Genomic DNA, 26,435 nt, shown 5'->3' on the forward strand with positions numbered 1-26,435 from the left:
CTTTATGAAACACTAGAACCAAAGACCAAACCCTGGAACCTAACCCAAATAGGAAACCGTAAACCTTTATCAAACACTAGAACCAAAGACCAAACCCTGAAACCTAACCAAAATCGGAAACAGCAACCCTTTATCAAACAGTAGCCAGGCGCCCCCTAGCTGCCTTGCACCGCCCCTGCACCCAAGACAGGGAGTTTGGGAGTCGCTGGGAGTTTATTTGACAGATTACCCTGAGGTTCTGAAACTGTATCAAGGGTCTTTAAGCAGGCAGTCGTAAACATAAGAAACAGTCAGACAGCCGCCATCACCTGCTCTTTCTGCCACAGAAACACTCCCTATATGGATGTCCTTGTTTCAGGGACCACCAACTGCGCTGCTGTGCTGGTCGTGGTGTGTGTGTTGAGTGTGCGTGTGTGTGAGAGAGAGAGAGAGAGAGATTAGGGATACTTCAAGCTCCTAGACAAGATGTCTCAGGCTCACCCCCCATAGGAGAGATATACATCTATTGTATTTATAGGAAAAGGATGGGGAACGTCAACAGATGAATCTGCTTTCTTTCTGTCCTGTGGCTAAAAGAATGAAGTGATGGTGGATAACTTTGTTGCTTGTTCTAAACCCTGACCCCAGGTTTAAGTTATGTCTCCTGGCTGTAGGTCCGTCTAAACAGCCGCTGTCGTCGTAAACGATGTCCAACGTCGTCTTGACAAACAACAGCCCCTCGCAGAACATCCGTGATAAAAAATATAAAAACACGATTTTCTTTTTCGGTTCTGAAGGCAGAATTAATCAAGTCCAGCTGTGACTCCAGCGCCCCCAGAACTCCTCCAGCCGACGGATTGTTCGCCTGCCTTGCTCTCGGACAGTTCCCCCACCAGCCGGCCGCAGGGCTCCGCTTGACCCCTCCCGCCCGTTACTCACCGTGAGGAACTGCCGCAGCTTGTTGGATTTGGAGCGATGGCTTCCAGAACATTACTCCCCGCCGGGACAGGAAGGAAATATCGCAGCAGCAACAAGTCGAAGCGAGGAGGGGAGCGGGAGCGTTTGTTTGGACGGTGGGGTCGCTAAATCACGGTGACTGATGCCGGGGGGAGCGCTGCTTCAGGTTGGTGTTGTGAGTGAGTAGGCTACGGTTAGTGAGTGAGAGGAGACAGCATGAGTTAAAATCTTCTTATTTTTTTATTACCATACAATTGTGGGATTAAGAAAAACCGTTGCATTTGAAAAAGAAATTACCAAAAAAAACAAAATGCTTAAATCAATGAATTGGCGTACATCAGAATAAAAAGTATCAATAATAATAATTAATATATCCAACTAAATTATTAAGCCAATTATTTAAGGACGAAAAATCAACATAAAAAAAATACAAAAATTAAAAAGTAGAACGATTTACATTAGAGCCTTAGCATTAGGATATAAATAACATGAAACGTCAGAGGAAAGTTCTGTCTGTGCATTTTGTCCTGTAAATAAAGTTTATACTGAACCTTCGGTCCTCGGACCACAATCAAAATTCCCGGTTTCCCCGGTAGATCCAGCCGTACATTAGGACACGACCCCTCGTTATCAGGTCACCATACCCTAAAGCCCTTCAACCACGAAGGAGACACTGAGCCACACCACGACCCCCACCGCACACAGAAACCTACGACTAGGGTCTCTGGACCCCCCCCACAGCACCGCGGCCCGGGCACCACAAAGGCAACATTCACCGTCGCTGGGGGGGGGGGGGGGGGTGGGAGGTGCTGCAGATATAAGAAGGAGGAGCATGCATCACGGACAGGAGGTAGGGCGGAACAGGAAGTAGGGCGGGACCGCACCGTAGTCACGACAACAACACGCACGGCACGCTACCGAAGAGAGTATAAAACCAGCCGTGGAACGAGGATGAACGAAGGGTTACGTCACGCACAAGGAAGGCCGCACTCTCCTCTCTAACGAGGAGAACAAATCTCTGCACGGGCCGAGGAAAGTAGAAGACTTAAGTTAATACACGAGTAGCAAATACATGGAGAGGGTCGATAATCATACTGTACATACATACGAGTCAGATCGTTAGTTCATGGGGAGCAGATTGTTGGTACGCAGTTGTAAAGAGTGTCGGTGGTTTTGGTGGTGGTGTCGTCCGGGGTGGTGTTTCGACAAAGTCCTCACAAGCCACCAGAAGTGTGTGTGTGTGAAGCGGGTCCCCAGAAACACGCGCTCCCCGCCCGCTGGGTTCCTGCAGGACGGAGGGAGAGAGCGTTAGTGTGAGTGTTGGAGCGCAGCCTGGCCTGGTGGGACCGCCACCCAGCACGAGGCCTCTCACTCTACAAAACACACACTGCCTTCACCCGGGAAACATTAACCCTACGTTCAGAGGCAGACAGACAGACAGACAGACACTTTTCTGATATCCCCAGGTACATCCCCAGGTACATCCCCAGGTACATCCCCAGGTATAATCAGGATAGCAGCGCCCCGGTCTGTACAGCGTCCTCCACACCTAGCTCTGCAGTGCGGCCATCAGACAGCACTCAGTGGTGAAATATTGTCCTGTCGAGCGAGTCTCCCAAAGCGCTGAACATCCTCTCCAACCAGCCGGCTGCAGCCGTCGGCTGAGGTTGTGCAGGACCGGTTTGTGAGGCGGGTCACGCAGCAGGTCGCTCTGGAGCTGGGAGGCCCGGGTTCCAGGTGTGTGTGTGTGTGTGTGTGTGTGTTCCAGCGGGGAGGGGACGGGGGACGGGGGGACGGGGACAGTTGGCTCGGCCTTCCACTAAATGACTCGTTCAGTGGGCCCTGAGGACCTCAGTGGGGTTGGAGCAGACGCCGACCCACCAGAAGCAGATCCATCAGTGTCGGCCGGCCTTCTGCCTGGGACCCCCCCCCCCCCCCCCCACTGAACCCAGGGACCCCCCCGGACGACTCGGGGTCCAAGGTGGCCCAGAGCCAGGTGAGGGGCGGGGGGCCGCCATAGGGCCTGGGCGAGGGAGGAGGAGGGGAGGGGAGGAGAGACTAGGGGAGAGGAGGAGAGACTAGGGGAGAGGAGGAGAGACTAGGGGAGAGGAGGAGAGACTAGGGGAGGGGAGGGGAGAGGAGGGAGACTAGGGGAGAGGAGGAGAGACTAGGGGAGACTAGGGGAGAGGAGGGGAGACTAGGGGAGAGGAGGAGAGACTAGGGGAGAGGAGGGGAGACTAGGGGAGAGGAGGGGAGACTAGGGGAGAGGAGGAGAGACTAGGGGAGAGGAGGGGAGAGGAGGGGAGAGGAGGAGAGACTAGGGGGGAGGAGGGGAGACTAGGGGAGAGGAGGGGAGACTAGGGGAGAGGAGGGGAGACTAGGAGAGGAGGAGAGACTAGGGGAGAGGAGGAGAGACTAGGGGAGAGGAGGGGAGACTAGGGGAGAGGAGGGGAGACTAGGGGAGAGGAGGAGAGACTAGGGGAGAGGAGGGGAGACTAGGGGAGAGGAGGAGAGACTAGGGGAGGGGAGGGGAGACTAGGGGAGAGGAGGGGAGACTAGGGGAGAGGAGGAGAGACTAGGGGAGAGGAGGGGAGACTAGGGGAGAGGAGGAGAGACTAGGGGAGAGGAGGGGAGACTAGGGGAGAGGAGGAGAGACTAGGGGAGGGGAGGGGAGACTAGGGGAGGGGAGACTAGGGGAGAGGAGGGGAGACTAGGGGAGAGGAGGGGAGACTAGGGGAGGGGAGGAGAGACTAGGGGAGAGGAGGGGAGACTAGGGGAGAGGAGGAGAGACTAGAGGAGAGGAGGGATGAGGAGGAGAGACTTTGGGAGAGGAGGGGAGACTGAGAGAGGAGGGGAGACTAGGGGAGAGGAGGTGAGACAGAGAGGAGGGGAGACTAGGGGAGAGGAGGGGAGACTAGGGGAGAGGAGGAGAGACTAGGGGAGGGGAGGGGAGACTAGGGGAGAGGAGGAGAGACTAGGGGAGAGGAGGAGAGACTAGGGGAGAGGAGGAGAGACTAGGGGAGAGGAGAAGAGACTAGGGGAGGGGAGGGGAGACTAGGGGAGAGGAGGGGAGACTAGGGGAGAGGAGGAGAGACTAGGGGAGAGGAGGGGAGACTAGGGGAGGGGAGGGGAGACTAGGGGAGGGGAGGGGAGACTAGGGGAGGGGAGGGGAGACTAGGGGAGAGGAGAAGAGACTAGAGGAGAGGAGGAGAGACTAGAGGAGAGGAGAGGTGAGGAGGAGAGACTAGAGGAGAGGAGGGGAGACTAGGGGAGAGGAGGGGAGATGAGGAGAGACTTTGGGAGAGGAGGGGAGACTTCGGGAGAGGAGGTGAGACTGAGAGAGGAGGGGTGACTAGGGGAGAGGAGGGGAGACTAGGGGAGAGGAGGGGAGACTAGGGGAGAGAAGAGGAGACTAGGGAAGAGAGGAGGGGAGAGGAGGAGAGACTAGGGGAGAGGAGAGACCAGGGGAGAGGAGAGACCAGGGGAGAGGAGGAGAGACTAGGGGAGACTAGGGGAGAGGAGGAGAGACTAGAGGAGAGGAGGGGAGAGGAGGAGAGACTAGGGGAGAGGAGGGGAGACTAGGGGAGAGGAGGGGAGAGAAGGGGAGGGTAGGGGAGAGGCTAGGGGAGGGGAGGGGAGACTAGGGGAGAGGAGGGGAGAGAAGGGGAGGGTAGGGGAGAGGCTAGGGGAGGGGAGGGGAGAAGGGGACGGGAGGACAGTCTAGGGGAGGGGACAGGAGGAGAGGTGAGGGAAGAGGACAAGAGGATAGGAGGAGAGTAAAGGGGAGAGGCAGGGAGGGAGCATTGAGGCTGCAGGCGGACTGAGAGGCCTAAGATGGAGATTGATGGCCTGTATCAGTGAATATGGTCTCTGTTGGCCCGCGGTGGTCCCCCCCCTCCACCTCCGCTGCGGTGGCCATGTCAACGCTCGACTGCTCCTCTCTCAACAGCTGCTTATAAAAGACTCCCGGTTTACATTCCTCCCCTCCGTGTGACGAGGTGCTCTGCGCTCCGTTTCGACCGAGGAGGACGATCGGTCCAGAACACAGACCCCAAGCCCCGCGTCCTGGGGCCGCTCTCTCTCTGAGGTCACCCTGGTCCAGAACACAGACCCCAAGCCCCGCGTCCTGGGGCCGCTCTCTCTCTCTGAGGTCACCCTGGTCCAGAACACAGACCCCAAGCCCCGCGTCCTGGGGCCGCTCTCTCTCTGAGGTCACCCTGGTCCAGAACACAGACCCCAAGCCCCGCGTCCTGGGGCCGCTCTCTCTCTGAGGTCACCCTGATCCAGAACACAGACCCCAAGCCCCGCGTCCTGGGGCCGCTCTCTCTCTGAGGTCACCCTGGTCCAGAACACAGACCCCAAGCCCCGCGTCCTGGGGCCGCTCTCTCTCTGAGGTCACCCTGGTCCAGAACACAGACCCCAAGCCCCGCGTCCTGGGGCCGCTCTCTCTCTCTGAGGTCACCCTGGCCCTCACCTTAACATAAGTCTCTCACCCTGAAACCAACTCCTAAAACCTAACCCTTAAACGTAAACCTAACACCAAACCCTTACCCTAATCCTAAAACCAAACACTTAACCCTAAAACCAAACGCTAAAACCCACCCCAGACCTAACCCTAAAACCAAACCCTCATTCTAAAACCAAACCCTAAAACCTAACCCTTAAACATAAACCGAACACCAAACCCTTACACTAATCCTAAAACCAAACACTTAACCCTATACCAAACGCTAAAACCCACCCCAGACCTAACTCTAAAACCAAACCTAACCCTGAAACCAAACCCTAAAACCTAACCCTTAAACGTAAACCTAACACCAAACCCTTACCCTAATCCTAAAACCAAACACTTAACCCTAAAACCAAACGCTAAAACCCTACCCTTAAACATAAACCGAACACCAAACGCTTACCCTAATCCTAAAACCAAACACTTAACCCTAAAACCATATGCTAAAACCCACCCCAGACCTAACCCTAAAACCAAACCTATCCCTGAAACCAAACGCTAAAACCCACCCCAGATCTAACCCTAAAACCAAACCCTCATTCTAAAACCAAACCCTAAAACCTAACCCTTAAACATAAACCGAACACCAAACCCTTACCCTAATCCTAAAACCAAACACTTAACCCTAAAACCAAACGCTAAAACCCACCCCAGACCTGACTCTAAAACCAAACCTAACCCTGAAACCAAACCCTAAAACCTAACCCTTAAACGTAAACCTAACACCAAACCCTTACCCTAATCCTAAAACCAAACACTTAACCCTAAAACCAAACGCTAAAACCCTACCCTTAAACATAAACCGAACACCAAACCCTTACCCTAATCCTAAAACCAAACACTTAACCCTAAAACCAAACGCTAAAACCCACCCCAGACCTAACCCTAAAACCAAACCTAACCCTGAAACCAAACCCTAAAACCCACCCCAAACCTAACCCTAAAACCAAACCCTCATTCTAAAACCAAACCCTAAAACCTAACCCTTAAACATAAACCGAACACCAAACCCTTACCCTAATCCTAAAACCAAACACTGAACCCTAAAACCAAACGCTAAAACCCACCCCAGACCTAACCCTAAAACCAAACCTAACCCTAAAACCAAACCCTAAAACCTAACCCCAAACCCTTACCCTAAAACCAAACACTAAACCCTAAAACCAAACACTAAATCCCACCCCAAACTTAACCCTAAAACCAAACCCTCATTCTAAAACCAAACCCTAAAACCTAACCCTTAAACATAAACCGAACACCAAAGGCGGTTCTGAACACGAGAGTCCATCTCAAGGAGTCCGAGGCCTTTAGTTGAAGACCTCCGCAGTCGTCAAAGCAATGGAGCGGACCGGTTTCAGGTCTGTCACCGTTGAGGTCTGGTTTACCTGCGTGGCTCACAATGGTGGCTACAGTGGTGTGTTTAACCGCTCCAGAATGGTCCTACACACCAGGGTGAATCCGAGAACCCGATGTTCCTGCTCCATTTTACGATTCACTTTGGCGCCAATGAAAACAACACGGCCCAGATCGTCGATAAACTCACCCGACACTTCGTTCTCACAATGTGAAGATCCCCAGATGTCACTGAATTAGTGACTGGAAAACCTTTAAAAGGGGCCGACCACAGAATCCCTGAAACGGATCCAGGAATGAAAGCACCAGCGTGGACACTGACCGCATACCTACGGAGGGAATTCTGCGCAGAAGTGTAATTCTGCCTAAACTGCTGTTCTGCATCCCTCTAAAGCCCGAGGTATTCGCCTAATAATCATCAGTTGTCAGTTGGCCTCTCCACAGCTCAGCGGTGTAAAACAACCAGGCAGAGAGCAGAGCCATGTTGGCGACTCGTGATGGGAGTTGGCGGCTGAGTGTTTTCTTGGTTGATGGAGTGGGTTGGTGTATGGATGGATGGGAGAGAGCACTGATGATTTGCTCGGGGGGGGTGGACGGATGGAGGGATTAACTGGGAGGATGATGGAGGGTTGAGTAAATGGTTTGGGGAGGGAGGCAGGATGGTTGGGGAGGGTGTATCTTGGTGGCTTAGCATCACTGTGTTCCCCAGGTGGGAGCCATGTGACCAGGTTGGAGGTGAGAAGACTTGACGTTGCGGTACATGATGCTCTGGGATTCAAATCCAAGCGGACGACTGACGGACAGACGGATCCATGAGAGACAGTCGGCGGTCGATCAACAGTTCATCCTAACCCTCGACAGTCAAGTCAAACAAGAGAAGAGTGTCCGTGAGCTAAACCCTTGTCCCTGGGAAGGGATGAATACATCATACAACTTCTGCTCCCTAGAGAGGAGGCTGCATCCCAGAGCGTTCGTTAGAGCACTCGGTGGTCTGCGGTCTCCAATGAAAACAGGGGCACGGCCCAAAGCATGCAGGTCTCCTGAAGGTCCACGGGAGTGGAGATGGGAAGGCTGGCTGGCGGACAGAGCTCTCAATCCTGAACCAGAACCACGTTTCAATAAACAGCAATAGAGTTTATAAGAACATCTCTACTGCTGAATATTTAACTCTAGACATGACGAGGCAGGAGGGGATTCAAGGTGAAAGTAAAACAGTTCCAGCAGCCTTTCAACAAACACACAAACATCACTCACCATGGCTGGCTCTATCTGCCCAGGCTGCGGTCTTCAAAGAGAGTGACCTCGATCTGGATAGCCTCTCGTTAGGGAACATGATTTAAAACAGGGTTCGATATATTTCCCCCCCCCACACAAAACCACCCAAGAACACGCATAAAGAATGCCGTGTCATGTTGTATCACGGTAATAGTTTTGTTTAACTTGGTCAAGCGTGGAGTCTTGTTTTTCTTCTCGGATCGTCTACAGATTGCATTTATCACCGCCTCCTTCGTTTGGCCTCAATCACAGCGTGTACCGTTTGGCACCGACGCAAAACCCTGTACTGATGGAAAACGAAGTATGAAAATACACAACACTTCAGCGGTCCTCGGGCAGGCTCGAGAGAGCGGAGCGAGATGGATGGACCACGTTCCGCCTTCTCCAAACATCCCTGAAGATGTTGGATGGAGATAAGGTCCGGGGGGGGAAGGTCACTGGAAGCAGGGCCTGCCTCCCGCCTCCACGCTCCTTCCTCCTCGCTCCTTCCTCCTGGCTCGGAGCGGTGAGCCACGGATCCTGGTTAGGATTAAATCCGTGTTCCCTGGAATCATTTTAGTCCATAAACGCTTCATCCTGTGTGAGTCAACTCGCAAACGGAAGAGATCTGCAAGCTTGAATATGAACCACTTTGTTGTTTCGTCCTAGGAGGCCTGCTGAGGCCTCTCTTAAGCCTTCCTTAAGTCGTAGGTTTGATCCGTTAACAGGAACATCGCCGCTCTTCAAATGTGATTATGGGGGCGTTCTGTGATTCAGGCCAATCATTAAAATACTTTGTTTTGTCGTTAAAGCCGTGGTTTGGGAAGCGTTCAACACGGTTTACCAGAGCTTTTTTGAGTGTACTTTCTACTGGTTTGTCAGGCATCCCTTACTGGGCCGGTTCACACTTAACATCTGCAGTGGGGACGATGGTATGTCTCATAAAGGTCTGCTTGATATACTGGTCTTCAGCTAGGGGGGTCTGCCTCATCTTTGGATGGACTTTAATTGGGCTTCTTAAAATGACCAACATTATGAGTTATGAGAAACCTTCTGCTGCGCTCGAAGGTTTTAATCAGCTGAGGTTTGAAGTAGTTTTTTTAAGTCTTCGAGTGAAGGACTCCTGTGAGTCCTGTCCATGTGCCCATGAATACCTCACCTGCCATTTTTTTCACTTTGTTAAAAGGGATCAAAACGGTGTTCTAAACGGTATAAGGGTCAATCCTATCAGCGAAGCGCATTAAAAAAGGTAATGCTATTTCTTTAAGATCTGAAATAGTATACAGTATCTATAGTTTTATGAATAATCTTTATTCAAATAATAACCAGATGGTTACTTTAAGATCATAAATGAAGCCTTTTGGACTCCACCAATATATGACCTTCCGGGTCGAAGAACAGACCTCTGGTCAGAGTGGATAAGAAATAGATTTAGAGTCCAAAGCTTTAACAATGCTTGTAAATCCAGCTCCCCTATCAAACCAGTGCAAGGTAAATTGGCTGCATTTATGTCACTTTTCTAACCTGTGGCCACTCAAAGCACTTTACAAGGTTGTCAAACATTCAACCATGCATGCACACATCCAAACACAGACGGCGGTGTCAGCCACGCAAGGCGACAGCCAACTCGTCAGGAGCAGTCAGGGTGAGGCGTCTTGCTCAGGGACATCTCGACACCCAGCTAGGAGGAGCCGGGGATCGAACTAGTCCCCCCAGGTTACCAGCCGACACGCTCTACCTCCTGAGCCCGATGCCGCCCCATGTAATAATCAGCACAGGAGCTGACAGTGACGTGACACGGGGAGATGGGGGGGGCTCAGCTGCCTACAGTTTTAGCCAAACTCTGCGTTCCATAGGACCTTATTGTCTGCCCAGTGGCAACTCAACACCCTCAACCCCCACTGTACCCCCGAGAGACACACACACACACACACACACACACACACACTACTTTTATAACGTGTTATTACTGCGGTTCCCTTCATTACCGCCTGGTTTTCCTGTGAGCACTGTTCTGACACGGCTGCCCATTTTACTAGCTCCAGGGGGGTGAGTGTGTGTGTTTGAGAATTAGCTAAATATCAAATTTTCTTGCAGGCTCAGTGGGTAAACCCAGAGTTTTTCCTTCCTGTGTCGTATTTAGGACAGATTTCCCTTTCCCGGCTCTGATTAGTGACGGGAAAAAGGATTTTAGATTGTGTGGATCAATCAAAATGATCCCTCTAAAATCCATTTGATTGGTCCAGAAAAACGACTCAAAAACGTTTTGCAGAATTCTGAATTTCCTCTCCTCTCTTTGTTCTGGCTCAACCCAAGAGTTCTCCATGTCTACCTGCCCTTGGTTTGGGGAATTCTTCTGCTATAAACGTCATCATAAATCCCTGCAGATCTCCGGTCTCATATACGGGGAGAGGGGGAGGAGGAAAGGGGAGAGGCGAGAGGTGCACCTTTCCTCACGTCACTCTCTCCGTTACCACGAGGATGGTCGAGTGGTACGTTTTAAGGGCTGATTATGGTTCCACGTCAACGCAACGCAAGGACCACCCAGACGCTTCGACGCAGTCGTGAACCGGTTTTAGTTTCTGTTTTGGGTCTTAGTGATCGGACCAATCACAGCCCTTGCTGCTTCATCGCCTCGAAGGAAAGTTACAATTGTTGGGAGGCGCACGTCACGCCCTTGCGGTGGACGCAAGGCCGTAATGGGTCCGTAAACCTCCTTGCGTTGGCTCGAGGCGGAACCATAATCAGCCCTTTAGCCCTTTCATCATTTAGCCTCCAATTACAGACATGGACGCTTGTAGCTTACTTCTTTTGCAGTACGTGTTCTTTCACTTCCAAGTCCATCAGATTCAGAAGATACTACAGAAGCACAGAATCCTGCTCCTCCAATGTATCCAGTTCCCCCCCCCCAGAACTAACCCGATCCAAACCCCAGCAACCTTCTCCCCCACCTTGAACCCATAACCTTGATTGAGAGCAAGTGTCCTCGGAAGCAGCTGCAACGAGTGAAGGACGAACAACAGCAGCCCCCACAACCACAGCAACAACAGCACGAGGACCAGGGCTTTGTGTCCTGAGGATGGAAGGATACAACTCGCAGTCCTCTCTCGATGGGGTCCGTGAGCAGCAGGCCTCGCGGGGCGTAGATCTTGTCGTTCTGCTCCTGGATGTACTTGGCAATCTTCTTCAGGACCTGCAGGCGAGGACCGGGAAGAGAAACGTTTGCTCTTAATATCATTTCATTTCCCATGGATACTGACTCTGCACAAACCCACACGGGGATACAACTAATAGCAGACATGACAGGAAGCTGAATGGGTGATTCCTAACTTTTGCTCTGCGCTCGTATTTTCCAGCCCGTCCCTCGCTCCCACACACAAGGCCAAAGATATTAAACCACTTGTTGTTTTGGTTAAGTGTCCTGTTCCGACTGACAGCATTTCATTCATGGCTCGCGGATAAACGGCTGGACAGGTTCACGTTGTAGAGAGCACACGCGAGCGGACGTGATAAAAGACAAGTATTTGCTTGCTGACTTCACCAAACGTTCACCAAAACGTCAATTATGTGAGAACTCACATTACATTTACATTAACACTTAGGGCATTTAGCCGACACGTTTATCCAAAGTGACTTACAATTAGTACATTTGTCAGATGAAGGAGGAACGACAATATATCCCTGTCAGTAAAGTAAGGAAGTTAATAGAACCAAGTGCCAAGCACTAACAATCCCTAGGTTAACCAATTCCACGTATACAACTAAGATAGCTAGGGTAAGATGCTACACAATGCCAACTACTATTTTAAGTGCCAGGACGTACAACAGACAATAAATTGGTAATAGTGGTGGGAGGGGGTGAGTGAGGTGTTGGCTATGCAGAGCCTAGGTGAACTCTGAACAAGTGAGTCACAGGCCTTCACGTTAATGTCATCACGTAAACGGGGAACGTAGGCATGCGAGGGAACGGACGCAGGCAAGTACCGACTGGATTCCCATTTAAACTAAAGCTCATCTTACTTTCAAGCCGTGGCGGCCTGCAAATGGGCCTGGCAGCGCATTAAAGGTTATTAACTCATCCTTTAAATGCCTGCCTTGTTTTGACTTGAGTGAACCTCCGTGTTTAAGACATTGAGAGTGTGATATGTGAATTACAGTTGGACCTAAACACGATTATAGATGTGGATAACAGAACAATGCCAGGCCAGATAACCATCATCGGAAAAGAGAAAGGCTGCATATGTTATCCATTAGTCCTTTTGTACTGGAATGCAAAACTTATCTCCTCAATCAGTGAAGATCAATTGATCAGAAAGATGTTAAAACGGTAAGAATGCAGTTTGTTCTGAATCCAGGCGCTCATGGTGTTAAATCATCATCACATTCAAAACAAGCTACCGCCAGGTCTCTTGGACAACTTAAAGACCAGTTATAAATCACTGCTATATTCATCAATCTATGATACAAACGTACATACCAAGCGTGTCCTTGTTTCACCATTCGGGTTAATGTAATCAACGCTGGGCAACCGTTTGATTTTTAAACAGCCAAGTCGATATGGCAGCACAGCTTTTGGATTGGGTCGACTCCACAGAGACGCTACTGACACAAGCAGTACACTCAAGTAAGTGCTATGTTCCACCGGCCTGCCAAACCAGCTGCCTGTCAGACCATTCAAACTCAGGATTTCTGCTGCACCATAGCTCAGCCTTCCCCTGCTCGCTGCAGAGGGTCCAGCCTGGCCCGCTCGCGGACCGTCCAGAGGAATGCACGCCGGGCCCAACACAGGAGAATGCATTCCAGCGCTCTCCTTTCAATGTCTTGTAGTTGGCTAATAAAGTCTCTTGGCAGTCCTCCGGAGCCAACAGAGTTTCCATAAGGATAGATTACCTACCCCTTCGCAATTCCTCCCTGAGAAACTCTTTCCACACAGTTTCATAATGGAAGACGAGGGCTTACAGCAAGGACAGGACGGATACTAAACTCACATCCCATAGACCGTGGCCCCGTGCTGTAAGCCACACATGGAGCACTACCAGTAGTCTCCTACTTACTTTACCTTATCAACCTACAGCAAACACCTATATCCAGCACAACCTACATCATGCACTTATTGTTTGTGGTACGCCCTGGCTCATAACGTACACACCTTTTGTATGTTGTACATCCTGGCACTTCATCTAGGCACTTATTGTATTTTGTCCATCCTTGCACTTCAAAATAGCACTTAGCATTGTGTAGCTTCTAACTTAAGCAAGTTTTTTTTCACACGGGGAATGGGTTAACCTAGCGATTGTTGTTTCTCTTCTTCTGACAAATGCACTTATAATAAGTCGCTTTGGATAAAAGCTTCTGCTAAATGCCCTAAATGTAAATGTAATGTGGACAGGTGTTGTAAACTAGCATTTATGCTAATACACTGTAAAAAATGCATCTGGTTCGTCCAATGACATTGTCATGTCCATGTCCAAATAAAATCTAGTATACTACTATAATCAAATACATTGATGGCCGTCCAATAGCTGAAAGAGTTAAGCAGGTTCAGTCCGACCCATCTGCTTCACGGCGACCAGGAGGAGACACGTCTATGGTTCTGGGAGACAACGCCAGCAGAGGTCAGGAATCACGACACACATCGTTTACCTTTACTGACGTCGATAAAAGTACAAATCCATACGTCAGGACCATCACACCTGTGCACTGAATCATGTGCGCCGCGTGGATGGGCCAAAAGGGGCCAACGGTAAACTTCAGATGCGTATAAATCAGGGCTTTTTGTACGGGTTTAGAGAGCCTGTAAAACGTGTTGATTTACAGCCTCGTGCTTTCTCACATCTACTTGACTCCAGGTTCTCCACTCCGCTCCAGTGATCTCCACACTCTGTGGTCTTCACTGTGCCATACCTCCCAGTGTACCAGGTATATTAGTGCAGCAGGTATATTGGTGTACCAGGAATATTGTTGTACCACGTATATTAGTGTAACATGTATATGAGTGCATCAGGAAAATTAGTGTACCAGGATTATAATTGTGCCAGGTATATTAGTGTACCAGGAATATTAGTGTACCATGTGTATTTGTGTACCAGGTATATAAGTGTACCATGTATATTAGTTTACCAGGTATATTAGTATACCATGCATAATTGGTGTACCAATGGTCAACAGATACAACCAGCAGTTTTCTTGAGCTTAACCTAGAATTGTCTCAGGGTATTTGTAGCATAACCAAGACAATTCTTTCAATATTTTGTTTATCTCAAATGAAAGCGCCCAACAGAGGCGGATGTCGTTTGCTTGTTTTTGTAGACAAACTGTGCTTTGAGACAAAATATTCCTACGCAATGGTTCAGAATATAAACCAGTTGGCAGGTCTCCGGCCATGAAATCATGTTCAGGTGTGGACGTGCATGAGTTGGAGACCACAAACAAGACAAAGGAAGAGCAACAGAGATGAGAGATCGCTATCTGCATCTGCGAAATGTAAACTCACCTTTCGGAGCAATTGCTCAAGGTTCATGGAAATGTTTTGTTTAGACAAATGTTCTGTTATTGCAGCATGTCGACTGGTGATGATGGATTGAACTGAACTGAAAGCAGCTATCCTGACCCTGCTGACCTTGTACGACCTGGTTCGAACCTCAACGTCCATAGACTCCATGTAGGCTGCTGTGAGTTTTGCTATATGCGATACATGCTGATTGAGGTCACAATATTACTGCCAACTAGTTTTTATATGCTGAACCATGGCTTATGGATTGTTTGTCTCAAAGCACCGTTTGTCTCTGTTGTGTTCTTTCATTTGAGATAAACAGAGCTCAATTAAAATAATAATAAATCTAGAACCAATTCTAGGTTTAGCTCTAAAGAACCCCTGGTCCCATCTGTTGAACGTGGTACAACAGACAAGGTAAACTAGTGTCTCCTGGTCCACCAGTTATACATGGTATACTGGTGTTAATGGTCCACCAGTTATACATGGTATACCAGTGTCTCATGGGCCACCAGTTATACATGGTATACCAGTTATACTGGTGTCTCCTGGTCCACCAGTTATACATGGTATACCAGTTATACTAGTGTCTCATGGTCCACCAGTTATACATGGTATACTGGTTTCTCATGGTCCACCAGTTATACATGGTAAACTAGTGTTAATGATCCACCAGTTATGCATGGTATACCAGTTATACTAGTGTCTCATGGTCCACCAGTTATACATGGTATACTGGTGTCTCATGGTCAACCAGTTATACAAGGTAAACTAGTGTTAATGGTCCACCAGTTATACATGGTATACCAGTGTCTCATGGGCCACCAGTTATACATGGTATACCAGTTATACTGGTGTCTCCTGGTCCACCAGTTATACATGGTATACTAGTGTCTCATGGTCCACCAGTTATACATGGTATACTGGTGTCTCATGGTCCACCAGTTATACATGGTAAACTAGTGTTAATGATCCACCAGTTATACATGGTATACCAGTTATACTAGTGTCTCATGGTCCACCAGTTATACATGGTATACTGGTGTCTCATGGTCAACCAGTTATACAAGGTAAACTAGTGTTAATGATCCACCAGTTATACATGGTATACCAGTGTCTCCTGGTCCACCAGTTATACATGGTCCACCAGTTAGACATGGTATACCAGTGTCTCATGGTCCACCAGTTATACATGGTATACCAGTTATACTAGTGTCTCCTGGTCCACCAGTTATACATGGTATACCAGTGTCTCAAGGTCCACCAGTTATACATTGTATACCAGTGTCTCATGGTCCACCAGTTATACATGGTATACCAGTGTCTCAAGGTCCACCAGTTATACATTGTATACCAGTGTCTCAAGGTCCACCAGTTATACATGGTATACTAGTGTCCCTGTGTGTGTCTCATCTCCTAACGTTGCCATAATGATGGATGGAGGATGAAGGAAGGATGCTTCTGGTTTGGCTCGGTGTGGATGAAGGGGTCCAGATTACAGTGCTGAACGACAGAACAGGGCGTGTCTGAGGGGGGTGGGGGGCCTACCTACTGTAGTGGGTCTCCATGAAGAGGAACACAGTGTGTCTGAGGGGGGGCCTACCTTCTGTAGTGGGTCTCCATGAAGAGGAACACAGTGTGTCTGAGGGGAGTGAGGGGGCCTACCTTCTGTAGTGGGTCTCCATGAAGAGGAACACAGTGTGTCTGAGGGGGGGCCTACCTTCTCTAATGGGTCTCCATGAAGAGGAACACAGTGTGTCTGAGGGGAGTGAGGGGGCCTACCTTCTCTAGTGGGTCTCCATGAAGAGGAACACAGTGTGTCTGAGGGGGGTGGGGGGCCTACCTTCTCTAGTGGGTCTCCATGAAGAGGAACACAGTGTGTCTGAGAGGAGTGAGGGGGCCTACCTTCTCTAGTGGGTCTCCATGAAGAGGAACACAGTGTGTCTGAGAGGAGTGAGGGGGCCTACCTTCTCGTAGTGGGTCTCCATGAAGAGGAACACAGTGTGTCTGAGGGGGGGCCTACCTTCTCTAATGGGTCTCCATGAAGAGGAACACAGTGTGTCTGAGGGGGGGCCTACCTTCTCTAATGGGTCTCCATGAAGAGGAACACAGTGTGTCTGAGGGGAGTGAGGGGGCCTACCTTCTCTAATGGGTCTCCATGAAGAGGAACACAGTGTGTCTGAGGGGAGTGAGGGGGCCTACCTTCTCTAGTGGGTCTCCATGAAGAGGAACACAGTGTGTCTGAGAGGAGTGAGGGGAGCCTACCTTCTCTAGTGGGTCTCCATGAAGAGGAACACACTGTGTCTGAGGGGGGGCCTACCTTCTCTAGTGGGTCTCCATGAAGAGGAACACAGTGTGTCTGAGGGGAGTGAGGGGGCCTACCTTCTCTAATGGGTCTCCATGAAGAGGAACACAGTGTGTCTGAGAGGAGTGAGGGGGGCCTACCTTCTCTAGTGGGTCTCCCTGAAGAGGAACACAGTGTGTCTGAGGGGAGTGAGGGGGCCTACCTTCTCTAATGGGTCTCCATGAAGAGGAACACAGTGTGTCTGAGGGGAGTGAGGGGGCCTACCTTCTCTAATGGGTCTCCATGAAGAGGAACACAGTGTGTCTGAGAGGAGTGAGGGGGGCCTACCTTCTCTAGTGGGTCTCCAGGCAGAGGGACACAGTGTGTTTGAGGGGGGGCTTACCTTCTCTAGTGGGTCTCCATGAAGAGGAACACAGTGTGTCTGAGGGGGGTGGGGGGCCTACCTTCTCGTAGTGGGTCTCCATGCAGAGGAACACTGTGTAGGCGGTGAGGCAGGCCAGACAACCCTCCAGGTACGACTGCCCCCCCAGCTTCTCCGCCTCGGCGTAGAGGTTGTTCAGCGTGCGTACCGTCTCCTCGAACTGCGTCTTGTCGATCTGGAACCACAACACCCCACACATGAGGACTCGCACTGGGGCTGGGCGATTTGCCCCAAAAAAAACAACTTCTTTATAAGTTTGGATTGTATTTAAAAAAAAAAAGAAAAAGATTAACTAAGGCAAAATATGACACGTCTCCCATTCTGCTGCGTGCCTCAGTTTAAGAAAAAAAAAGTCAAAGTAATTAATCGTTTTTACCATAAGTACTATTTTACCATAAATTCGAATCGGGTATTGGCGAGTACGCACTTGAAAGCCCCGATCTGAGCTTATTTACAGGAAGGGGCAAAGTCAAAGAATATCACAAACACTACGGTGGCATGCTGCGTTCGTTAGCGGTCGGAGTGGAAAGTCCGAGTAAGAATCTCGTCACCTACGACCTACGTGCGTCCGAGCTACCAAGTCGGAAAAACATGGATGCTCACGCTTAAGTAAAGTAAATGTATTATCATAATTAAATTATAAAAGTAAACAATCTTGGTCTGAAAAATAATATTGTCGACAGCAAGTGAACCGACTATACATTGCTGTCTTCTTAAGAGAACCCTTTAAGAAACAGTGCTATTAGCAGTTGCAATGCTAGATTCTTCTTAAGAGAACCCAATAAGAAACAGTGCTATTAGCAGTTGCAATGCTAGATTCTTCTTAAGAGAACCCAATAAGAAACAGTGCTATTAGCAGTTGCAATGCTAGATTCTTCTTAAGAGAACCCAATAAGAAACAGTGCTATAAGCAGTTGCAATGCTAGATTCTGTATCGGTATATACTCTGTATCAGCCGATTCTCAAGTTCAGGAACCAGAATGGTAACGGAAGGGGAAAAAAAAAATGGTATCGGAAAATCTACTGCTAACTACTTCCTTGGGACGTTGACAAGGACTGCAGAGTTAAAACAATGTGCGCAGAGGCGGTTGTAACAGTGTCAACATTTAGGGTCCCAAGACATTTCTAAACCCAACACTGGGGTCGAACTTCAAAGGGCCGTTCACCCTCCAATCAATCAAACGCAGAAAATAAATCCAAAGGGAAGGTACTCCGCCCCGCCCAAATAACTGCAGAGATTCTCGGATTCAATAATTACGAGATAAATGAGCTGGCAGCCTTTCCCCCCTGTAATTTTTTCAGACAGAGAACAAACCGTATTTTCCCCCGTGGTACTTTAATAATTTGGACGCTCAGCCCAGATTTCCACACATGTTTCATCTTAACACCCGGGGTCGGTTCAAACAACCAACATCCAACGGTGAACCCGAACCGTTGCCAGTTGTCTGACGCATGGGCTCGCTGCTTATGCAGAAGAGCACTCCGAGTTTCCCGGTGGCTCTGGTGCACACTGATGGCTTTTAAACCATCCGTCTTGAGGGATGAGGGATTGAGAGCAATCCAGTCCTGGGTTAAGGCCAGAGAGAAACGGGCGAGAATAAGAGTAAAAAGAGCAAAAGGAGACAGAAGGAATGCTAGGAAACAACAATCTTATTGTTGCTCAACCCAGAAAATACTTTATTATGAATTTCGCCGACTTCAGCAGACTTATGCGTTTAACGACTTTTATTTGAGAAGGATATTCTCAAATAACCGGCTGATGCCAGACCATTTAATCAATATCTATCCAGGCTAGGCTGGCTGCGCCTTCAGCTGCAGTGACATGTGAGACCAGGCTCGGTGGTCACGTGACCACATCCCAAGCTCAGAGGAATGTAGAGGAACTGTCTGCCAACTAGCCGCTGTTATCAAGCACTTTCAGCAAGACCGCCGCCATCAGCCACTAAACCGGCAACTCCACCAACTCCACCCATCACCATCACCACCAGCACCGTCACTGTCTCCATCTCCACCCGCACCAGCAAAACCACCACCTCCTCCTTCACAACCCACTCCACCAACCCCATCCCTAGGACCTCCATCACCATCACCCTCTATCGCCATCGCTTAAAACATCCACCCTCACCAGTGCCACCCCTATCCCCAACGACCTCCACCTCGATCTACACCACCACCACCACCACCAACGTAACCATCTCAACCCCCACCAGCGCCACCACTACCCCCACAATGACCGCAAGCGCCACCATCTCCCCCAGCATGGCGACCGTGTTCCCACCACTGCACCAACTCCCCCCCCCCCCCCCCCCATCCCCCTGGATTGTGAGGAGGACCGAAGCCCGGCTGAATCCCAGCCCGTCGTCCGTGGCCCTGCGTCCCGTGCCCGCTGTCGAGGCGCTTCGTTCTGCTCCGTTTCCCCTCAATTTGGAGGCAAATAATGTGGAGCATGTCTGATGGGCCGAGCCGGTTCCCATTACGTGTGTGCAGGTCCCTGGGGCTCGCCCAGCACTGCTCTTTGGAGCCGGGGCTGAGGGAAGGATGAGCAGGCCCCTCAGACGTCTTCCTCCCAGGGCTCGATCCATTAGGTTAAATGAGCTGGTGTAAATGATGTGGTAGTACAGTATGAATTATGCTGTCGTTAGGCTGTCACGAGTCATTCGTCTCTACATGGGAACGAGAGTCAGGGAAATGAAGTGAGCATAGCAAAAGCTGGAAGAGGCCGAGAGAAACTAAATAACTTTTTCACCTGTCTTCACTTTGCATTTTTCCCCCCTAGTATGTTAGTTTTTATGTTAAATAGATTAACAGTTTGGCCCATCCACGGCCTCCTTCTCAGTGTTCTAGCAGGCCAGGAGTATAGCAGGAGTATAAAACAATATAATAAGATATTAGGTCAGATGTTGGAATCACAAGCATAGCCACAAAAAATACCATAAATAACTTTCCACAAAAACAATCTAACAACAGCGTCTTGGCAGGACACTGCATAGTTGATCAACTTCGCTTGCAGTCATCATAAAAAACGGTTTTATGATGGCTGGGCATTGCAGCCCTTGGGTTGTTGGGTGTTCACCCAGCTGAAACCAACGTGTGTGCATGTGCGTGTGCGTGTGCGTGCGTGCGCCGGGCGCAATGCATCCATACATGGGTACAGCAGAGTGTGACGGAGACCACCCCATCAAGAGGGAAGTGGCGTGAAGTCCGCCAAGTGCTGGCTGGCCACCCCTCTGACCTGGGGCATACGTTGCTCCACTACATCACGCCCCCCCCCCCCTCCTCCCCTCTCTCTCTCTCTCTCCAGCGCTCAGCTGGCTCGCTCTCCAACGTGGCCCAGAGCCTGCTGCCTCCCCAGGGCAGTCCCCTCCACTCCTCCAACCCCCAGCCCCATCGTTAACAGAGCGGGCCCCAGGAACCGGGCCCAGACCAGCCCCAGGTTCAGTTAAGGACAGCGGGCCCCTCGCTCCCATGTGTGCTGGGCTATGGGATCAGAGGCCAGGCCTGGTGGTAGCCCAGGTGGAGGTGCTCAGATATGGGTTCAGAAGCAGTCTCTATGCCTCACCTAGCGACAAAGTATTTTGCCTTTTTCAGATTGATAAAATAAAGACACGTTTAAACTAGAGCTGTCAGTTAAATGCGTTATTAACGGCGTTAACGCAAACCAAATTTAACGGCGTTAAATTTTTTATCGCGCGATTAACGCAATTATTTTCTATAAAAAAAATAAAAAAATTTTTTTTTTTTTTTTCTTTGGCTCAAAACAAAGAAGCAGTAGCCTGACTGCTATGTTCAAATTACATTTGTTCAAAGCAGTCGTTTAATTGCACTATAGGCTCTTTTTTTGTATCGTCCTGTTTTGATCAGTGTATATGCCAATGTTGTTATCAATAAAAAATAATTCGCACAAGGCAAGCCGATGCACTTCACCATGTTGATAAGATAATTAAAATGAGAAGAATTATGGGACAAAAAATCAAGGGATATTTAGCATAGAATAATTTGCGATTAATCGCGATTAATTAGAGTTAACTATGACATTAATGCGATTAATCACGATTAAATATTTTAATCGCTTGACAGCTCTAGTTTAAACATGTAAATATTGCAACTCCCCAGTGTAGGACAAACTTCCTGCCATGCGTGATGCATTGTGATTGTGTTCGACTAACAGGTGGCTTGATACTTTCTTTGGTAGAATTTCTGCATAACAAAAACAGGGGAAAAGGCCTAACTCTGCCCCTTGCAGTTTCTGGTTCCGGGCCAGGCTCTGTGCCATCTCACCCAGAAGTTCTGCTAGAACACAGTAGGACTGCTGGATCAAGAGTTTTGCAATAACTAGGGGCGTACCGGTACACGTATTTGTACCGAACCGTCACGGTACAGGCACTTCGGAGCGGTTACAGAGGTGTACCGCGGTACGTAAATGAGACGTACACAGTGGGCAACGATCATCGAATAGTCGGATAGTCGGAGTCAGGTAGAATATCGAATAATGAAAATGACTATCGTTACATATTACACAACTCCGTTGACTTGCATGGGCCTTCACAACTTCCGGTGGTGAATAGCGTCCTCGGTTGCTAAGCGACGTCAACGTCTTTGGCGGACTATTTCTCTGCTGATCAACACTAAGAATGCTGGTAACAAATAAATTGTAAAGAGACACACCGTGTGAAGTTATATTTTTTACGTGTCTAGTTCACCGTCATGCAGGCTGTGTTCAGTAGAGATCAGTTTTCGGCGCATGTAGGTCTATCAGCCTAAGCCCGTACCGTACCGTGACTTAAAAACCGAGGTATGTACCGAACCGTGATTTTTGTGTACCGTTACACCCCTAGCTATAACATAGCAGGACTTCAGGATCAGAGGTTCTGCTATAACATAGTAGGACTTCTGGGTCAGAGAAAATCAAACGTTACTCCCCAGCTGATTTAAGACTGAGCCTCTGAGCCTTGAGACTTGACAATGCATTGCTTGGGATAGATCCTAACAATTGCAGCCCGCATTCAAATTAATTAGTATGAATTTCACTTTCAAATATCATATGGTGTATGCACTTCGGGTAGGTCATTCCAACTTGCTTTAAGAAAAGCACTGGATTTAAAAGAAAATCCTGCATGTGGTGGAATGGAGTCCAAGGCCTTAAATCCCACGCAAAATATAAAATAATACTCCAACTCTAAAAGCCCCTTCTTCTTCGATCGACTCAGGTGTTGGCCCACCGAGCGCCTGACGCGCGGTCCAAACCAGCTTCCTTACCCGCGTCTCCAGCTCGGAGGGGAACTTGGTCTGGAACTGGCACACGGTGCCGTTGGTGTAGTCTCTCTGGATGAACACCTTGGCAGCCACAGCCGCCTGCTGCCCAAGGTCCTGCAGGCTGTGTGTCTGGAGATAAGAGGGGGAGGCACAGCCGATTCAATCAGCCCTGCAATGACACGCTACCGGAGGGGGGGGGGGGGGGGGCGATGGGAGTCAGAGCGCGGAGACGCGGAGCCTCAGAGGTGGGTAGCGTTAAACAGACACAGCCACTCCAGCGGTTACCTCATAAGGCATGAGGGATTTGGTTTTCCATGGCTTCTTTCGCGATGAAATCTCTAAACCTTTTCGTGATTACTTTTGAAACGTCGTTAAGATAAGATCATCGTTATTGATCCCAGATGGGTCATTTGCATTACCCACCGACTGCTGCCCAGATGACTCATAGAGACGTAATAAATGCAAGACCTATAAAAAGCAGAGTTCCCTTATGCTATACTACAATGAATCCTGGGTACCAGAGTACATTAATCTGGATTGATGCATTGATTCGGCGACTGATGATGACCTCATATGACAACCCTCCCTTTTTGTTTTCAAAGACGGCGTCTTTTGTCAAAGAGGGTTGGGGTGTGCATTATGTCCACATCAACTTTGAATATAATAAATCAATGCAACACAATACACCATCTTATAATTCATATCCTCATTTGCCTACCTTCTATTATCCAATAAATCAATAAAGATGAATTGATTGGATGCATTATTATAAACTGTTTAATACCACTTAATACTGTCTGCTACCCTCTCATTTCATGGAAATTATGTCTCAATAACTTTTAACCTGAGGTCTATTTCACTTTGTATTATTTGATTCTGTGTTCTCAACATTCATGTCAATTTAATTTTTTCTTAAAATAAAAACAAGAGACATACATACAAGCTAAATTAAACGAAGAGGTCATTCAACGATTGCAAAAACAAAACCACATACACTAAAATGTATTATATTATACTTCACTCCATATTGTATCGGATATTCAACAATGTCAACTGATCCTTTCACAAGGCCGACCAGCCAAAGCCAATTCTTATCACATAGGAAGAAGATATTTGTATGTAATGTAATATCTTTATTCAACATCCTGTACGGATGTACTGTTTCAAATTAGTTGCACACACTGATCTATGCAACTAATTTGAACTATATCCTAATGACGACCATAGATCACCTCATCACCATACATAAAAAATGACCGATTTCCCCCCCCTAGTTTGATATCCAGAATTCCAGTTGTTTCGTATCGTGGATGGCACATTCCTTTATATCAACGACGTTATGTATGAATCCTTACAAATAAAATACAATCAAATCATAATGGTGATTCGTTTCAATGAATGAGAACGGCAAGCCAAGACCTCAAACCCTCCAACATGTATCTAACTGTCAAGAGAAACCACGCAAACCACGTCGTGACGCCGGGTATTCTGTATTTTAACGCAGTATTAAACAACATGTCTTCAGCCTTTTAATGTGCATTAAACAATGTATCTTCAGTATTTCAATGTAGCATTAAACTATGTATCTTCAGTATTTTAAAGCAGTAGTAAACGGTGTGTCTTCAGTATTTTAATGCAGTATTAGACTGTGAATCAGTTTTTAGATGCAGTATTAAACCAAGTGTCTTCACTATTTGAATGCAGTATTAAACCTTGTATCTTCACTATTTTAATGCAGTATTACACGACATGTCTTCACTATTTTAATGCAGTATTAACCCATCTGTGTCTCATCCTAACATCCGGGACCGAGCCCTACTGTCCCCGGGACACAGGCTCATCCATCAGTCGCCCTATCAGTCCCCCCATCTAATCCTCATCACTCAACCCTGACACCACAGTGTGACATCTGCAACGCGATCTGGATGTGAGCCGTGAATGAATTTAAGGAGAAAAACAGAAACATTAACGGAGGCTCGTCAGACGAAGCTAAGGCGAAGCTAACGGAGGCTAACGCTGTCGCGCCGATTCTCCGACATAACATCCGAACTAAAGCACTACAAAATAAACTACTCGTTGTTAAAGTTGATTTGTGGACGATAGTTTGTGTGATAAAGGCATAACATGGTCATATTCGGGGGTGTTTGTCTTACCTCTGCCATGTTGACAGCACTCTGTTTATCTTCCGCTAGTAGCAGCTGCTAGCCTGTGCCGCTCTGAAGACAGTCCGGCGGTAAGGATTAAGGAAACATTCGTTCCGGGATCGACCGTTCTCACTTTCACAAGTAGGAGACAACAATGACTTTCACTGTTGTATTTTTTTATTATATTTTATAATATCAGATATTATTATTCAAGCGTGGGAAGGCGATTCATTTTCGAACCATTTGTTTGTCATACTTTCTTCTTAATTTCTTCTGACAAATGCACCTATTGTAGGTGGCTTTGGATAAATACTGATTGGGATTAATGTCCATAATCATTAGTGGATATGAGTGCTAGATTGAGCGACCCATATCAGTTTTAACACTATTTCCTTTCCCTTTTGTAACTGGTAGCATATATTCATCTTCTTCTTTTCCTAAGGCCTTATGAATTCTCCCTCATGTCTTCCCTTGACCTCATGACGTTAACCATTGAGGTCAAGGAAAGGAGGTTTGGAAAGGACCTTGTTACCTGAAGTGTTTTACCTCACGTGACAACATGTTTCATACCCAATATCTAGACCAATATGCATATACAGTGCATGAACATTATTTTGATCTAAATGTTTATCCTTTAACTATATTTTCTATGAGAAGAAATTAAGGGGAAAAAAGTGCAATATATAAAAACGAATTGTCACTCATGTTCTTCAGAATAGATCCTCTCTTACCTCCATATAACTTAGAGGAGGAAAACCACTGTTTATGCCCCTTTTGGGGATTTGAACCAACCCCAAACAATGCTACCATACTGAAACAGAAAGGCCTTAACAAGTTCAGGCCTCCACTTTCCCTGAAGAGGGGCAGTGTTTACGGGGCACGGCTCTCGTTGCCTCTGAGCCGCAGATTGCAGCCAGAAGTGGTCGTTTAGCGGGCCGCGTTCTAGTGTTCCATTAGCGAGCGGGCCCAGCAGTAAAACCATTGTCCTGGGCTGTTAACTGCCATGTGTTGTAAATGAAGGACACAAATGGTGCTCATTAGTGTTTCTCTCCCACACCGGCCATCACACACACACGCACACAGATGCACCCAAACAACCATACGCACACACACACACACACACACACACACACACACACACACACACACACACACACACACACACACACACACACACACACACACACACACACACACGTCTCCAAGCATGCACACACACACACACACAGACACACACACAAAAACATGCTCACACGCATGCACACACACAGACGTCTTTAGCCCCCCCATTTCATCCTCCCCCAGCCAGGAGACAAAACGCTGCACAGGAATAAAACAGCTATTTTATTTTGTTTTAGCTTTTTCGTTTCTATAGATCGACCGCAATTACCCTCCTTTAATCCCGGCGACCCACAGCCAGCTCTGTGAAAAGGAATTCCTGGCAGGCAGCTCGTTCCCCCTGCCAGACTGAGCATGCATCGACTCCCGAGGGCCAATGGGAACCTTCCCTTCTAACCTCGCCGGAGTTATGACCGACTGCCTTCGCTGCCTCGTAGGCAGACTGCGAGGGCAGGTTCAGCGCTTCTACAGAGTTTTCAGACAACAAGGCCCGGTCTCACTTCATGTTTTAGCACAGGCCTTAATTCACCATAATGGGGAAAGAGGCCGCGTTCATTTAGCACATGATTGACGAGGGAAATGTTCCCAAACCAGCTGGAGGATATAGGCCTATGTTTTTTTCTTTTATGGTGCGCCAATTCATCCGG

At 48.4% G+C, this 26,435-nt stretch overlaps 1 protein-coding gene across 1 annotated transcript; it reads right to left on the bottom strand.

Annotated features, from left to right (window-relative positions):
• Positions 1–1,163: 1,163 nt before the first annotated feature.
• On the bottom strand, positions 1,164–24,758 carry golga7 (golgin A7). The gene is made up of 6 exons (XM_030371329.1): positions 24,679–24,758; positions 22,529–22,654; positions 17,295–17,447; positions 11,145–11,246; positions 8,054–8,106; positions 1,164–2,221 (listed from the first exon to the last, which is right to left on the bottom strand). The coding sequence occupies exons 1-5, from the start codon at positions 24,685–24,687 to the stop codon at positions 8,065–8,067; spliced, it is 432 nt and encodes a 143-aa protein (XP_030227189.1). The 5' UTR covers positions 24,688–24,758; the 3' UTR covers positions 1,164–2,221; positions 8,054–8,064.
• Between the last annotated feature and the right edge of the window lie 1,677 nt (positions 24,759–26,435).

Source organism: Gadus morhua, chromosome 11 (genome assembly GCF_902167405.1).
Source record: "Gadus morhua chromosome 11, gadMor3.0, whole genome shotgun sequence".
Taxonomy (NCBI): Eukaryota; Metazoa; Chordata; class Actinopteri; order Gadiformes; family Gadidae; genus Gadus; species Gadus morhua.

Bases quoted from the DNA above. Each gene is read 5' to 3' on its own strand.
- golga7 (XM_030371329.1), bottom strand. The intron at 17,448-22,528 runs GTAAGGAAGCTG...TTGTGGTTCCAG, and splicing joins CCTCCGAGCTGGAGACGCGG to ATCGACAAGACGCAGTTCGA. The intron at 11,247-17,294 runs GTAGGCCCCCCA...CCTCGCCTGCAG, and splicing joins TGGAGACCCACTACGAGAAG to GTCCTGAAGAAGATTGCCAA.